Consider the following 17,448-nt stretch of genomic DNA (forward strand, 5'->3'; position numbering starts at 1 on the left):
GTCGGGGGGTATGTTAATGAGAGGCTGCAAAGATCACCTCATCTTCTAGAGAACCAGGGAAGTCAATCAAAACAGCTCCGTTTATTATACCTTGTTGTTACCCATTTATAAAATCATAATAAAAAGAATTAAGGCTCAGTTTATATATACATTGGATATTTCTTTGGTTCTGCTTCATCAGAGAGACAGGTCGACAAAAATAACAGAAATGTCAGATCCCGGACATAAAAATACCTATGGGCCCCCCATTATATCTCATTGAATATAGCGAGGTCAGTTAGACTTCTGCACATATTCTAAATAACACACAGAAAATGACCTTCTTCCAAGATGTAAAGAAAGGAACAGCACTTTAGAGCTTCCATGTGTGTCTTGTAGTTGCATTTAATTAACCATTTTATGTGACTTATTCTTGATTCCCCAAATATGTATTTTTTGTTGTTAAAAATGTTAACGTTATGCATTTAAGCTTGTTTTCACAAATTTGCTAGAAGCTGTTCTATATCTTGACGCCATATGGCTTTTCCTAACTGTGACAATTAATATACTTACAGTAGACGCGCATATAAAAAGCAAGGGCTCTTTTCTGTAAATTTGCGTTTTTAGCATACAGCAGTATAAACTATTTCCTACTACTAAATCTGTTATGTCTTTTGCTCCAGATGGTCTGATCCCTGCAGTCATTGCTGGGAAATATGGTCCTGGACAGCAGGTTCCCTCATCTGAATGTACAGAAGACTCCAGCGTCCCGAGTGCCATAATAAAAGCTGCAGAAAAATGTCATATTTTTCCCAGTAACAAATTTGTATCCAAAGTTTCCCATCTGGTTCAGCTGGCACCAAAATACCAAACAGTAAGTACAGATGTAGCTCATAATGACTAATTTGAATGCATCATCAAAGTTATTGGAGTGATTGTGCTTGCTGCAGGCTACATATCTGTGAAGTCCAGATGCCTGGCGTACCATGGACACTTTCAGCAGACATGTGGCAGCCATCACTGAGCTATCGAAGCTTTATAAACAGTGGCACGCTGAAACGATAGCAACAAAAGCTCCACAGTTACATCTTCCCTTGGATAACTTAAATATAACACCTACGATCATGCGTTTTATGCCAATACACATTGTACATTCTCGAGCCAAGCCATTGGATTCATTAGCTTTTCAGTTACATCGTCAGTTTATTGTCACACCGTGGATGCATTTCTACCCATTGCGGGGAAGTATTCATGGCGTCACCTAGATTATACTGTATTATGGATGCCTGTGATGAACCCCAGGTGAAAAATAGAAATTATGGCTGACAATTCTGCTTTTTTGACCAGATGGTAGTGACTGGACCCGCTGGCTGCGGGAAGACTACATGTATCAAAATGTTCATGGAAACACTCTCCATGCAAGGAAAGATTATTAAGACGGATACCGTTTACACCAAAGCTCTTCAGACTGGCCACTTATTGGGGTTCTTACATAAAAGTACTGGGTAAGTATCTACAAGTGACTGGGGTGCATAAGCTTGTATGTAGACTGGAGCAAATCTTAAATCATTGATTAAACGTTTCTCTTCATATCTGAATATTTATTTTTTGGCAGGTTTGAATGCATAGTGACTTTTATATTTACTCATATAGAGATGCTTTTACCAGGATGCCCACCTAAAACACTGCACCATTCTAACATTCCTGGAGGAGTTGTTTGGTGGGCTTAGCACTCACTTCATATTCAGATTGGAGATGTTCCTACTTATAATGCATCTCTTTCATGACATTTATTTTAAAGGTATTTTACCAAGTTTGAAAATTGTCCCATTACTCGGGGTCCAACCACGGGAACCTCCACCAATCCTGAGAGCTGCAGCTGCTAAACTGAGCTGAACGCAGCGTTCTGCTGGTCTTTAGCACTCCAACTAAGAATGAATGGAGTGGAGGTATGCATGACTGATCAACTTTCCATTCATATGGGGGCGTTGTCAGGATCGATGGGTGTTCCAGGTGTCAGACCTCCAATGATTGGGAAGTTATTCCCAGAGATTATTAAGTTATACCTTGGCCCATGTATAGTGGATAACTTGGTAAAACCCTTTCAGTTCAACTACAGATAAAGTATCAAATGTTGTTGCCCAAGTTATGGTTCAGCTATGCAAGACACTTGGAATTAGATGAAATAACTGATATGTTGGTGAGTGTTCGACAATTGTTACTACAGTATTGTATTTGAATTTATCTGTCCATGGTGTATTCCTTACTACTGAGTAAGCAGTATATTTGTTACATTTAGAATGGGTTCACAGATAAGTTGTGTCAGTTCTCAACTGATTACAACTCATGTCTTACCTGATACAAGATACATTCGCTGTTATCAGGCTTTTCAAACCCTGTCCGGGATCCAGATAAAAAAAAATGTTGCATCAAAGGTTATGGCCTCAAAGGCTGTGTGCCCACAATCAGGAATAGCAGCGTTTTGAACGCAGCACACTTTGCACTGACTCCCAAGCACTGCATTGTACAGTACAGATACAGGAGATGGGATTTATAGAAATCCCATGCCCACTGTGCTTCTATTTGACGCTGCGTAAACTCGCCCATGGTGCGGGTTTATGAGTCGCAGCATGTTGATTTCTGTTGTGGAGAAGCCAGTCTCCGCAACAGAAATTTCCACATCAGAAATGTATTTGATACGGTAAATTCACATGATTCAGAGAACACTTGTCGATTTACCTGCGTGATTGGAACACAGCACTTTGGATACAGCGAAGAAATGCTGTGTCCAAAGCGCTGCTACTCCCTGATAATGGGAACATAGCCTTAACCAGTTTCTGGATCTATTTCGTTCAACACTGAAAACAGTAGGATCAGTTCCTACTTGAGTCCCATAGTACATTTTCGTAAAATGCTGAACAGAAAATACTTTAAAAGTTTGTCTAAATGTGAACGGAGCATAAGAGAACCATATGCTTATGATCTATATGGGAATATGAAATCTGAGAAAAATTCATGCTTAACTTAAACATAGAAATAGAAATGCTTCTAAATAAAGTTAAAGAAGTAAACTTAGGCTGTGTGCACACGATGCAGATTTGCAGCGGATTTTACCGCGCAGAAACATTGCATATCCGCATTCTGATGTACAGTAGCCTTAAAATCAATGAAAAAAAACCCGCTGTGCAGACGCTGCGGATTTTTCCACGCGGTTTTCCTGCGGTACAAAATCCACAGCATGTCACTTGTTTTGTGCGGTTTTCCACCTCCCCTGTCTCCAAATCCGCAGGGGGAAACCGCACAAAAACCACAAGGAAACCACAGGAAAAATGGAAGAAATCCGCAGGAAAAATGCAGGTCATTTGACCTGTGGATTTTTTCCATTCTGCACGGAAAAATCTGCAGGGCCAAAAACTCCGTCTGCACTCAGCCTTATTTATACAACCATTATTTTTGCTTTCATTTAGGCTCATTTTGCGTTTTTGCAGCGTATTTTTGCTGCATTTTTTTCTGCAGAAAAGCTGCATTTTACAGTACCAGCAGAAGCTATGAGATTTCAGAAATCAAAGTTTCAGTATTTTTACAGTGGTTTTCACACTTAGAAAGCATAACATTTGTGCTGCGTTCTTGTGCATTTTTCGTGAATTAGGCTACTTTTACACTTACCGCTGTTTTTGCGGCCCATTATTGCGGCCCGTATCGCCACAATTTTTACGGTCCACCGCAATAATAGGCAGCAAAAAAGCTTGCGGTTTGCCATTTTTTAATTTTCCAATACTATTGAAATAGTATTGGAAAAAAAAACCGGTGTTCCGCAAAACTGGAAGTCACGGTGTGCCGCAAAAACAAACTTCCGTTTGTTTTTGCGGCCCCATTGATTTACAATGGCGGCCGTGTCCGTATGCCGTATAAAAGATAGAGCAAGCCCTCGCGGCCGTACGGCACACGCCGCACTGTGGAATTTTTGCAGGCCAATTTTGCGGCCCCTTAGAAGTCTATTGGTGCCGCAAAATCGGCCCGCAAAAAAAACACGGTAAGTGTAAAAGCAGCCTAAAACTAACTGTGGACAAATCACAAAAGTAATCCAACTGACGCTGCAAAAAACACAACAAAAAACAACTATTTGCTGTGTTTTATACACAGCGGTTTTAATGCCAAGATTGAAGGTTTTGGCTGCAGTAAAAACGTTGCAAAAACACCATGTGATAACATAGCCTTACTGAATATTGTGTTTCCATACATAACTCTGCATATTACAGCACCTTACTATTAAAGCAGGGCTGTATGAAATATAGTCAGTGTATGTGCTGCTATTCTAGTCTAATAATGTACTCCCTTATTTTAATATTATGCTGCTATTTCTGCTGCCAAGCTCTTGGTGGTAGATAAAATTAGCATCTCTTATGCAGGAATTATTTAAGCTAGCGAAGGTTATTTCTGAAGATGATTACTCCAATTAATAAAGGGTGTAAATGGACATAAAAAACTCCTTTATTCTAGGTTGTAAATGAGAAGTCGCACTTGTTACATAATAAATCTTGATACTGTAAAAGAATAAAACCGTTAAATGTAACCAGCCCCATTCTTTATCTTTCAGGTGGAATGATGGGTTGTTACCACAATTGCTAAGAACATATTGTAAGCCTTGTGCAATAACTGATAATGCGCATATGAACATTCTGCACTTGGATGGAGAGGTGAAGATAACACCTAACATGTCATGTTGCTGATGTTGTTTTACTACTAATAGGTGATAATAAAGTGTGTGCTCAGATAAGGTGTTAGGCTGATATATCACGTTCTCAGGGAACTACCAGCGTAATATCACTTATGTCATATTTGCAGCTAATTATTCGGTGATTTTTATGCTCTACCTGACTCTGTTTTAGTAGTTCATTACTAACATTAGCATTGAAATGTTTTTTTTTTTATCTTTAACATATGTTTTTTTTTAAGAAGTGTTAATTACCAGAAAAAAAACCTCTAAAATATATTCGGTATCCTGACAAGTAGGCAGAATGTACAATTTATTTATTTGGATTTTAAAACACTCATTAATGTATATAGACATAGAACAAAAATAGCTGAAAACACCACTCCAGCGGGTTATTTTTTATTTAGGCTAGTTTCACACTGGCGTTTTTTGCACTGCATTTGAAGCGCACATGAAACGCATGTTAAAAGCACATGCAAACGCTTGTAAGCGCTGCGTTTTTTTGTAGCATTATTGTGCGCATACCTACAAAAATTTGCAGCGTTTTTATGCGTTTGTAAGTGTTTTTCATGCGTTTGCATTTTTTATGCGCAATAAACTGGAAAAAAAATCCTTGAAAAATTCTTGCAACACACTCCACCAATGGGACAGCAGTGAGCGTGTCTTATGGAAAATCTTTATATAGCCCCTGTTTACAGCTGAATTCTTCACATTTGCTTGCATTTGACTTGAGAACATGGATCTGCGTGGGAAGAGCTTTGACTTTAACTTGGTTCTGGACATAAGGATGGCTCAAGCTTATGCAGTTGCTTGCCATGAACAGAGGGAGAGAGAGGCAGCGAAGACAGCAGCGGCGGCGTTTGTGGATACATCCCATTATTGAACTCCGGGAGAGCCGTGGAGCGTACCATACCCTCTACAGCGAGCTCCATGCAAACCCGGAGAAATTTACGGATTATACCCGGATGACCAATGAAACCTTTCACTATTTGCTTGGTCGGCTAAAAGAAGTCATCCGGAGACAGGACACACAGCTCCGGTGTGCGATTACCCTGGAGGAACGGCTCCTGGACACATTAAGGTACGTAGTTTTCATAAACCAATGGCTGCTGATTTTTCTTGGTTGTGACATGTACTCTTCCTAATCTTGCAGAATTACAGTTCTGCCATGTCGTTAATAAAAGCTGCGGTAATTTTTTCATGGCATGTATTGAACCAAAGGCTGCAGAATTTTTTGGGGGGAGTTTTTTAATTAAACGTGTGTAAAAAAATTACGTATACACAAATATCAATTATTGTTTTCTTTGTGTTACAGATTCCTGGCTACTGGAGAGACCCTCTCGTCACTGCACTTCCAGTACCGGATTGGAATCTCCACGTTGTCTGGAATTGTAGTGGACACCTGCCGGGCTCTCTGGAACGTTCTTTGTCCCGAATTCATGCCCATGCCCACTGCAGCAGAGTGGTTGGAAATCGCCGAAAGATTCTGGACTGTATGCAATTTCCCAAACTGTTTAGGAGCGGTGGATGGGAAACACATCCAGATTATAAAGCCCAAAAGAACTGGCTCTGAGTTCTATAACTACAAAAAGTACTTTTCTACAGTACTGATGGCCATTGCGGATGCAGACTGTAAGTTTATTGCAATTGACATTGGGGCATTTGGCCGTGGGAATGACTCCCAGGCTTTTAAGACATCAGACATGGGCAGGAGGTTGTATGGCAACAACTTCGATTTCCCCATGCCACGTCCTCTTCCCAACACCGAAGGTCCGCCACAGCCATTTGTAATGGTTGGTGATGAAGCGTTCCAGATGTGCCAAAACCTCCTCAAACCCTACTCCAGCCGGGACTTGGACCTACAGAAAAGAATTTTTAATTACAGGCTGACCAGGGCCAGGAGAATAGAATCATAGAATCGTAGAGTTGGAAGGGACCTCCTGGGCCATCTGGTCCAACCCCCTGCTCAAAGCAGGATTCGCTAAATCATCCCAGTCAGATGTCTGTCCAGCCTCTGTTTGAAGACTTCCATTGAAGGAGAACTCACCACTTCTCGTGGCAGCTTGTTCCACTCATTGATCACTCTAACTGTCAAAAAGTTTTTTCTAATATCTAATCTGTGTCTCCTCCCATTCAGCTTCATCCCATTGCTTCTAGTCTTTCCTTGTGCAAATGAGAATAAAGTTGATCCTTCTACAATGTGACAGCCCTTTAGATATTTGTAGACAGCTATTAAGTCTCCTCTCAGTCTTCTCTTTTGAAAACTAAACATTTCCAAATCCTGCAACCTTTCCTCATAAGACAGGGTTTGCAGATCGGTCACCATTCTGGTCGCTCTTTTCTGAACTTGCTCCAGTTTGTTGATGTCTTTTTTAAAATGTGGTGCCCAAAACTGGACACAATATTCCAGATGAGGTCTGACCAAAGAGTAGAGTGTGCTTTTGGTATACTTGTATCGAGATGGCGCATTCTTGGCACAGCTATTAATCTTAAACTGGAAGCAGTGGATGAGGTGGTCAAGGCCTGTGTTGTTCTACATAATTTTGTAATTTCTTGAGAGCACCTGAACTTTGATCTTGATGATGTTGCTCCTAATCCTTTGCCAGAATTTACACAGCACCCTCTCAGGTCATCCGTTGAAGTTGGCCAAATGAGGGATCAATTTGTGGCCTACTTCAACTCAGATGTAGGACGGGTGGAATGGCAAGAGCAAATGTTGTAAAAAAATTTTATTGCATGTTATTGGTATGTTAATAAAAAAACCTGTACTGACTGCATTCACTGTTTTTACACTCCCAATACCATTAGCAAGTAGCCAGGTGTATCAGTGAATTTATGATGCTGTGTTTGTGCATCATGAATTCACTAATACTCCTGAGTAGGTAACTCTCTACATTCGTGCAATATTGCACAGACTGGATACAGCAAGGTTCCCCAACTCCAGTCCTCAAGGTCCACCAACAGATCATGTTGTAATGAAATAAAAAGAGGATTCCATACAACATGATCTGTTGGTGGCCCATGAGGACTGGAGTTGGGGAACCGTGCAATATTACAAGAATCTAGAGATTGCTGTGGAAAAGACAAGTCATGTAAATTTGTTGCGTTGACAACACATATCTCCAAGGCTGACACAAGAAACATGTCAGTAATGGAGATATCTGGTGGCAAAAACGCTAAGTGTACGGCGCAGTGTGTGTACGGCGCAGTGTGTGTAGTTGGCGATAGACACAGTAACCAATCCAGATTTTGTGAAAGCACAAGAGCACATTTATTTTGTAACAAATAAAAAAAATTTTTTTTTATTAGGAATGACCTTTGGGGGAAGTTTGGGATACTTTGGGTGTGTGGAGAGATGAGGAACGACTGGAGGTTGAGGAAGGGGTGATGAAAGTACTGGGAGAAGGGAGCTCTGGAATGGACAAGGAGGCATGTTGAGAGACATTAGGAGGAGAGGGAGGATGGACGAACAAAGTTTTTTTTTCTTTTTCTTTGGCGCAGGAATATCCTGCCCGGACCGACTTGCATCCTGTGACCACCTTGCAGCAGTTGAAGACAAAAATCAATCACTGTTTTCCACATGGCATTGGTGTTTTGAATGCAAGATTATATCTTGCCAAAAAAAACACCAGCACCATCAGGACCATAAAGCAATGCAGCAGTTGAAGACAAAAAACAATCTATGTATTCCACAAAGCATTGATGTGTTTAATGCAAGAATATATCTTGCAAAAAACACATCAGCACCATCAAGACCATACAGCAATGCAGCAGTTGAAGACAAAAATCAATCACTCTTTTCCACATAGCATTAATGTGTTTAATGCAAGAATATATCTTGCCAAAAACACATCAGCACCATCAGGTCCAAAAATCAATGCAGTGTCACAGAGCATCTTTATACTTACTGAACGCCCTTTTTGAACTTGGAGAGACACTGTCCCAACCATCCATCATCGCTGCGGCCACCTCATTCCAGAGCTGCCGGGTCACCACTGTGTCTTTGTACTGCTGGTCATGGCTGTCCCACAACGGGATACGCTCCTCAATAAGGTGGATCAGGTGCTCATTGTCTATGTACACTTCTTCATCATCCCGTTGTGGAACCTAGAAAAAAAAAATATTAGAATGTTTGTAGTTTTGGAGAATGAAAAAGATAGAAAAAGAAACAGAGAAGAAGCAAGAATAAAGACAGGAAAAAAAAAATTATATATACTAACATTGCGTCTCCTCGCCACGACTTGACTACGCTGCTTCCGCTCAGAATCCTCCCGCTCAGACATCTCCAGCTCAGAACGCTCCCGCTCAGACTGTTCCCGCTGCCGCTCAGACTGCTTCCGCTCTTCACCTTCAGTGCCCGTGTCCGATGTCTGTAAAGAAAGAAAAAATTAAACACATTTATAGAGGCAGATATACTTACCTAAAGGCATCAAGAACCTCACCTCACGATCAGCTTGGGCCAGTTCTTGCCAAGATGGCGAATACACCGATCCAGAAGAAGACATGCTGAAATGAAAACAAAAAATACATTAGTACATTATAAAATTGTACAGGACACACAGACATTATGTTGAAGAATACTCACATTTTGGCTCCTGAAGCTTGAATCCACACATTTAAAGGCTCTTCTAGGCTCTTGACTGGTCTCTCTGCAAGGCTGTCTGTAGAGTAATTGTCCCTGAAGACACCTTCTTTTATCTACACTTCTCCCAAACAATGTTGCTTATTTAGGGGGAGTTTTAGACAAGTGTCTAGACATTGTTTACTAAAATTGCGTGCGCGCACAAGGCGCTGACATGCGCACTGCCAAGCGCTCGTCAGCGACCCCATAGACTGTAATGCTATTTTTGCGCACACACCTGCGTGCGCGATTTTTTTAACTATGTCGGCGGAATAAAAAATGCAACATGTAGCATACGGCGCGTCTGGGCGCACACCTGTAAAATGCGCAGCGCACGCTATACGCTGATGAGCGCATACATTCGCCAGACCCTGCGACCACCATGTTAAAGATAGGGGAACATTGCGCGTGCGCTGCACGATCAAACGCTAGTGTGAAACCAGCCTTACCACTGTAAATAAACTAAGTTCCCTGCCACTAGTATTATACTCAAGAGCCACCATCTTCTTCTGTTATCATGACCTTTGCAGTAGTATTAGTATTAGGTAAGTGTTAACAGACTTGTCAAATAAAAGAAATTTAAAGGGAATCTGTCTGCAAGTTTTTGCTATGTAATCTGAAGACAGCATGAGGTAGGGGTTAAAACACAGATTTCAGTGATGCCTCTCATCAAATTCTGGGGTTTTGTTTGCTTACAATAATTGTTTTAACACCAGTCGCTTATCATTGCTGTGACTAGCTGGTCCAGTGAGCCTTGGTCCAACACACCCCCTCCTGTGATAGGCAGCTCACTGTCAATAGACTATGTACATACATAGAATGGTGTGGGCAGAGTTAGCTGTGGTGTAGGCGAGAGCAACTTTCTTGGCTCTGCTGCACAGCTAAATCTAAAAGCTCTGATTGTGTGAGAGCTGCTGCTCCTGGTAATCTAAGAGATACATCATTGGATTCAGCTTCTCTTTACCTACATCAGGCTGCTCTCAGAAGAGGTAATAAAAACCTGCAACAGATTCCCTTTAAAAAACACTTTGTATCATGCTACTCAACCACTTACCGTATATTACATTCCTCTAGGTAAATGGTCCTGAAATGGAGATCATGCAGAACTTATTCTGTGGAGAAAGTAAGTCAGTAGAAATTAAGCATTCATATCCACCTCCTACCTCCATGCTGATTTTAGTATTGTTCTCTCTAAACTTTGGCCTCTAGAAATGATAAAGTTAAAAAGTGAAAAATTACAGTCAGCCAGAGCTTGTTATTGTATGTTGCTATGCAGAGCCCATGACTTTTAAGGAATACTAGGGGGTTTTTTGGGTCAAAAATTCTGTCTTGATTTATGTCTTGTGATATTTTACAATATTTTTATAAAATTGTTGTAGTCTTCATGCACCACTAGGAGCAGCTCATTAACTTGCAGTATACTGTATTAGTACTGCATTTAAAGTGAACCTGACACCTGATCCATGGGCAGCATGTATCAGGCACTGGCTGAACGATCTCTGCCACGTATGTTTTAGGGCTCATACTCACTTGCGAGAGACTCGCACGAGAATCGTGCGAGTCTCTCGCATGATAACCTGGCACTGCCGCCAGCACTCGGACCGGAGCGTGCGGCTACATGTATTTTTATGCAGCCGCACGCTCTGGTCTGAGTGCCTTCGGCAGTGCCAGGTGTTCATGCGAGAGACTCGCACGAGAATCGTGCGAGTCTCTCGCATGATAACCTGGCACTGCCGCCAGCACTCGGACCGGAGCGTGCGGCTACATGTATTTTTATGCAGCCGCACGCTCCGGTCTGAGTGCCTTCGGCAGTGCAAGGTGTTCATGCGAGAGACTCGCACGAGAATCGTGCGATTCTCTTGCAAGTGAGTATGAGCGCTTACTCTGAAAGGCTGCGCTGTTTCAGAGAAAAGAAAAACATACTTTTAATAGTTGCCAGGGATCAAGCCTCATAGGTGACTAGTCGTGCAGGCTTGTCTCCAGCCGCAGTGTTTCAGAATAAATATAGCCTAAGGAAGACACCAAAAGCAAGCCAAAATATGCCTACACATAAGGCAGAGGACAAAAAAGGCGGTCAAGCACGAAATGCTAACATAAATCATATAAAGAAATTGTGCAAATGCGACCAGATCATAACGTTATTAAAATCCAAAAGTTTATTTAACAAGAAAATCGTACAAAAAAATATACATGTACAAATATAGACCAGCTGAAACCAATGCAGCGGCGCACAAGACAGGTAATATGCAAAGGGGTATAGATGAAAACTAATACCAAAGAAACCTCTATAGTTAAACAACAAAGCATGGGACAGTAAAGTAACATTGAAATTAAGACCACAGTGTGCTGGTAAGGGAAAATAATAGCAAGTGCAATCAAAACAGGATACATATAAATAAATGTCCCAGGATATGCAGAGTGATTTAAAATACTAAAGTGCATGTGCAGATACAGAGGTAAGAGTAGAAACATTAATAATTACCCCAGCATATGTCTGTGCAACCGTGCCCCCTTACCTATATATCTGCACATGCACTTTAGTATTTTAAACCACTCTGCATATCCTGGGAGTATGCATGATATGTGCCATTGTATTGCTATGAACCTCCAATATGCACTGTAAACACAATGGGAACAGACCCTAAAAGTGTAGGTTACGTCACATTGGATCACTTTGAGAACTGACTATGTACCCACTTCAATAACTAGCCCTGATATTTGCTTGACGTAAAGGCAATGTAAATCCCACATGTATCCTAGTTATTAGGCAATAAGTAATTAGCAAGTTTAGCAGTGAACTCTCTGTGTTAATCTTATGTGTTGTTTATGTACCAAAATAGTTTATGGTAATTAATATGTTTAAAATAAACTGCGTGTCTGTACAGCAAAATTATGTGTAATTATAGCAATTAATTATATTTCTCTACAACACTTCATAATTATGCCGTGGTCTGCAAGACCAGCAGATTAGAAGATAATTACATCTTGCTACCCTGTTTTACTGTCTGAATACGTGAGGTGTGTTTGCTCAGTTTTATTAGAAAATCCCCCCTCCCATACCTTCTTTGAACTTGCCTATTTAATTGTGTAACAGCTATTTAGCGCACTGCATTGATTTAGACCATTTAAAGGGAATCTGTCAACTCATTCACCTCACCCCCAAACCGATTACATCTGAGTGTATGTTATAAAAACATAAGTGAGACCGCACCATTATTACACAAAAATGGATCTCTTGTAGAGAAATCCACTTTAGAAGTGATGTGCAAATGAGGCTGCAAGTGCTCTTGGAGGGATGGGAAAGATGTATATCTTTGTACCGTGTTAGCCAGTAGATAGAAAAATATTCAGAATTGAGAGTCCTCAGTGGTTGATACCTTTTAATGGCTAACTGAAAAGATGGTAACACATTGCAAGCTTTCGAGACTACTAAGGTCTCTTCATCAGGCATAGACACTATGCCTGATGTCTATGCCTGATGAAGAGACCTGAGTAGTCTCGAAAGCTTGCAATGTGTTACCGTCTTTTCAGTTAGCCATTAAAAGGTATCAACCACTGAGGACTCTCAATTCTGAATATTTTTCTTGGAGGGATGGAGCACTTTCACTGCCTCAGCTCCTAGCTCCTTTCGGAACCTAATTCCATCCTTCATTAATAGATTGACATGGTGTATCAGTTTTACTTAACTGTCAATCACCTAGTGGAGGGTGAAGTTAGGCTGAGAATGGAGCTGGGAGCCAGATTGGTGGAAGTGCTCCATACTGCCCAGGGCACTTCCAACTTCATTTGCATATAACATTTAAAGTGGATTTCTCTGTAACAGTGCAAATTTTTGTTGAATAAGGGTATGGATTCACATGTGTTCTTACAACCTTCACACATACTTGCTTAGGAGCGTACAATCCGTTGTCAAATTGAGCATACATTTCTACAAAGTGATGTTACAATCATTAATCCCAAATTGTTGGATACATTACTATTCCACTTTGTTATTTTGATACTCTTAAGTCATAACCATAAGTGGACAATTTATTATAAAGTCCATAATTAATCAAATAAAGATCATGAGTGTAAGATCATGTGTAGTAAGCATCATTAAGGTTTGCACCAAGCAACAGTCCAGTGAATCTCCACAAAAGAATTATGTATAATAACACACCCAACATATCATGGGGGCATGGTCAAGTATAAAGGCAGGTGAAGGCACAACTTTTCAAAGCTCCATCATTAGGATATAGACAGTCAATATACATATTTAGACAAGAATACCATTTGACATCACCAGACATAATATGCGAAGACTGGCCCACAGAAGAACAGGTGAAACCTTTGGTGGGCCCCTGAGTAGAAATGGGCTCCCTACATAAGCACTAATTGTCACATTAAACTTGATTCACTATGTACAGACAAATGCAGCATCTCATAATTCATGTAACAAACTATTCAGTTTATTATTATACAGAAGAAAAGGTAAATTTATGAATGTGGGTAATGTAATATTGCATGTAAGACAGTGGACCTGCATAGTGAATGGTACTGGTGGACCCTTGGCAGCCCAGTCCAGGGCTGATGATTATATATATATATATATAAGAAAACATTCTAGATATAAACCAATAGATACATAAAAATTAGTCAAAAGGAGGCCATAATGAGTAATCATGTTAGAAAGTCAAACATATGTAAAACTGCAGATAATCACACGTTCAGACAAAGGATAAGTCCCCAGGAAGTCATACTAGTCTCTACATATACATACAGCAATTGGTGTAATAGTACCGTAATTCACATCAGTGACTTTTACCGACAATCACATAGATAGCTGTATATTGGATAGAAACAAATTGATCTGCAAGTAGATTAAGTTCCAGTCAAATTTCCTGAAATTCGTTGTGCGAATTCAAACATTTTGAGATTTAATTTGCGGTTTCCAAAAATCTCCCAAAAACTTCCCCATCACTACTGCCTATACTGCTGAAGCATCAGAGAGTGGGCTAATGTCCTTTTGTGTTAACATGTGGGCCTCCCCTTAATGCCCTGCAGCTATGACATCTTATGGATTATCATACTTTGTACAATGGTCCTTAGTACCTGCACCATTATAGGTCAGCTCCTCCCAGTGGAGCACAGTTTGTACCACGGAGTCATATTCCATCTCCAGAGTCAATGGATAAATGATCTTTCCTGTGGAGTGTAAGCTCTTATGATCAGCAGGTTCCTCTCTCCTGTACAGTAAGGGTACCGTTACACTTAGCGATGCACCAGCGATCCCGACAACGATATCGATCGCTGGTGCATCGCTAAGTGGTCGCTAGTGAGCTGCCACACAGGCAGATCTCACCAGCGACATAGCGGGGGTCGGGGGTCGCTGCTTACCTGTCAGACGCGGCGATCCTGGCGTCCTCCCGCCCGCCTCCATGGTCCAGGGAGTTCTCGCGCGACCAACGATGAGCAGCGGGGGAGCCGGTCGGAGGTAAGTATCACATGCAGCGATATCGCTAGCAATGTCTCTGCAACGTCACAAAATCGGTGACTTTACAGCGATATTGCTAGCGATATCGCAATGTGTAATGGGGGCTTTAAGTGTAAGCTCATATGGTCAGCAGGGTCCTCTCTTTCTCTCCTGTAGAGTGTAAGCTCTTATGGTCAGCAGAGTCCTCTCTTTTCTACAGAGAGTAAGCTCTAATGGTCAGTGAGGTCCTCTCTGTCCTGTAGAGTGTAAGCTCTTATGGTCATTGGGGTCCTCTGTCTCCCCTCTCCCCCATGTGTACTGTCCTAGTAGTTAACAGTTTTCCAGTATTTATTTCCCACAATTCGATTTTTGAGGAGAAAATTTGGAGAACTTGAATTTCAAAAGATCAGGATATTCTGATATCTGTAGATAACTAAGGGTGCTTTTACATTACGTTTGTGAGTCCCGTTGGAGCATACGTCCGAACCTCCCTGAAAACGGGTTTCGGACATATGCGCCTTGGCCATAGACTGTAATGGTTACAGCAGAGTGAACGTGCGCTTTGACGTGCACCATTTTCGGGAGTGTATGCCTTCCAGAGGCGGACACCCAGACGCAGTCTACTACGTACGACTTGGGTGTACACTCTTGAAAATGGTGCACGTCAGAAGGCAGGTCCGCTCTGCTGTCACCATTACAGTCTATGGCCTGGCAGGTGCATATGTCTGACCCCGTTTTGCAGTGGAGTTCGGACATATGCCCCAAGTACATGGTGCTGCTAGATTGTTTATGAGTACCCTGATATTTTTGTCATTTTTTCCACTATCCTTAACTATCAGCAGGGTGCTGATTACAGTATACTGCAGTCTATTCATGTGTGTCTGGTTATGCCTTACATAAGTTCAACCCTGTCAGTAGAAGTGTATTTGAGATCAATTAACAAAGTTTTGCTCTATTTTATCAGAATTTTTTATCTCTGAAAATAATGAGCGGATACGGATCTCTGACTCGCTTCTTGTTTTCTGGGAGGTAAGGAAAAAACAATAAATTACCAAGTTTTCTTTGTGCAATGTATCAGTGATAACTATATTTTTTTAAATGTACACTTTCAAATTGTACCATAGTTAATGTTATAAACTTTAATTTAACTTTTCTTGGTTGAATTTAAATAAATAAGATTTAATGGAGATTTTCATTTCATACTGTATCTTCTGCATTTTTCACTTGTAGGTGCTGCAAAATGAATTCTTGTATTTGAGACTGAACAGAGGGTGGCACTGTGGTCACATGAAAAACGCACACCAAGATCAGCAAGATCAATTGCATGACTAAATATAATATATTATATCTTTTTAACTTTTTAGCTTGAAACATTAGCAAATGTGAGTCCTTCGGTTTTGAGCTGTGTGGGTATCCTGGCTATGACAAGTGATGATATTGATTGCAAATTACCTCTCAAAATGTGGATGAAAACACACGCTGAAGACCGTCAGTTGCTCTTACTCCAACTTTCTGAGACATACTTAGGTAATAAATGTACGGTAATTCTCATTGTCACACATTTTGGCTAACTTAGATCCTTTAAAAGTTAATATATGTCACATTTTTATATTACGAATACTCAGGGTATTCAGTGACATAAATATTTGTAGTGCGTGTCTTCAATTTTGAAAAGATCAAATCAAAGATAACAAATTACATTCTGGACGTATTCTATTTTATGCGTTAGTTTAAATGGCATGTCCCAAACTTTAATATGTTTGGTGCATCCTTAGGATAATTCATCAACATGGAGGTCTGACAGCCGGCATCAACTTTTTTTTGGGACAGCAGGGCAACTTTGTGGTTGAAGTACCAGACAACGGACATTACACAGTGTAAGGAGCATTTGTATTCCTGCTCCGTACACTAGGGGCCTGATTCCTCAAAGCTTTTACGTCAGTATTCTGCCTTAAAAAGCTTTGAAAAGTCAGTTTTTGTGCAAATTGAGACTGTCTAAAATTTTGCGACTTTTGTCATTCTCCGCTATTTTCGCCCAGCTCTGATAAAGTGGGCAGAGCTGGAGCGGGATGTGGTTGTGGCGACTGCTGCTTGTGAAATTCATGACAAATGGTAGTGTTGGCTACAGCACAAATATTACTTCAGTAGGGACTTGAGTAGGGAAATGAATTGATTAGTGGTCGAATCGTACATAACGCTCCAAGTAATAGGGATAAAAGTTGCACACTCTACAGATGGGTACAGGTCCCAGTAGTCAAACCCCCACCAATCAATAACTTATTACTTATCCTTTGGCCACGATCACACATTCAGTATTTCATCAGTATTTTACATCAGTATTTGTAAACCAAAACCAGGAGTGGAACAATCAGAGGAAAAGTATAATAGAAACACGTGCACCACTTCTGAATTTAACGCCCACTACTGGTTTTGGCTTACAAGTACTGAGGAAAAATACTGACCAACTACTGAATGTGTGAACATAGCCATAGGATAGGAGATTACTTGTTTTTAGCGTAGAACACCTGTAAGTGCATATTTGCTACTGTGTAATAGTAACAGGACTAGGAGGGGTTAAAGTGAAATTATTTCATCTCTATTGGAAATAAAGAATCTTCCCCTTATTGATATCAGAGAGAACAAGTGACCTCCATACATAACACAATCCACTATGCCAAGACA

General features: G+C 40.8%; 1 protein-coding gene across 1 annotated transcript in view; it reads left to right on the top strand.

Annotated features, from left to right (window-relative positions):
* The window catches only part of LOC141086031 (uncharacterized), a 971,752-nt gene that overhangs the window by 348,338 nt on the left and 605,966 nt on the right, over positions 1-17,448 (top strand). The window contains exons 47-52 of the mRNA XM_073571764.1: positions 663-853; positions 1,327-1,484; positions 4,577-4,676; positions 10,389-10,437; positions 15,731-15,795; positions 16,131-16,293. Of these exons, the coding sequence (XP_073427865.1) occupies positions 663-853; positions 1,327-1,484; positions 4,577-4,676; positions 10,389-10,437; positions 15,731-15,795; positions 16,131-16,293 (726 nt within the window). The remainder of the gene's footprint in view (positions 1-662; positions 854-1,326; positions 1,485-4,576; positions 4,677-10,388; positions 10,438-15,730; positions 15,796-16,130; positions 16,294-17,448) is intronic.

This window comes from Dendrobates tinctorius, unplaced genomic scaffold, assembly GCF_039654945.1.
Source record: "Dendrobates tinctorius isolate UK_male_01 unplaced genomic scaffold, ASM3965494v1 ptg000007l, whole genome shotgun sequence".
In the NCBI taxonomy this organism is placed as follows: Eukaryota; Metazoa; Chordata; class Amphibia; order Anura; family Dendrobatidae; genus Dendrobates; species Dendrobates tinctorius.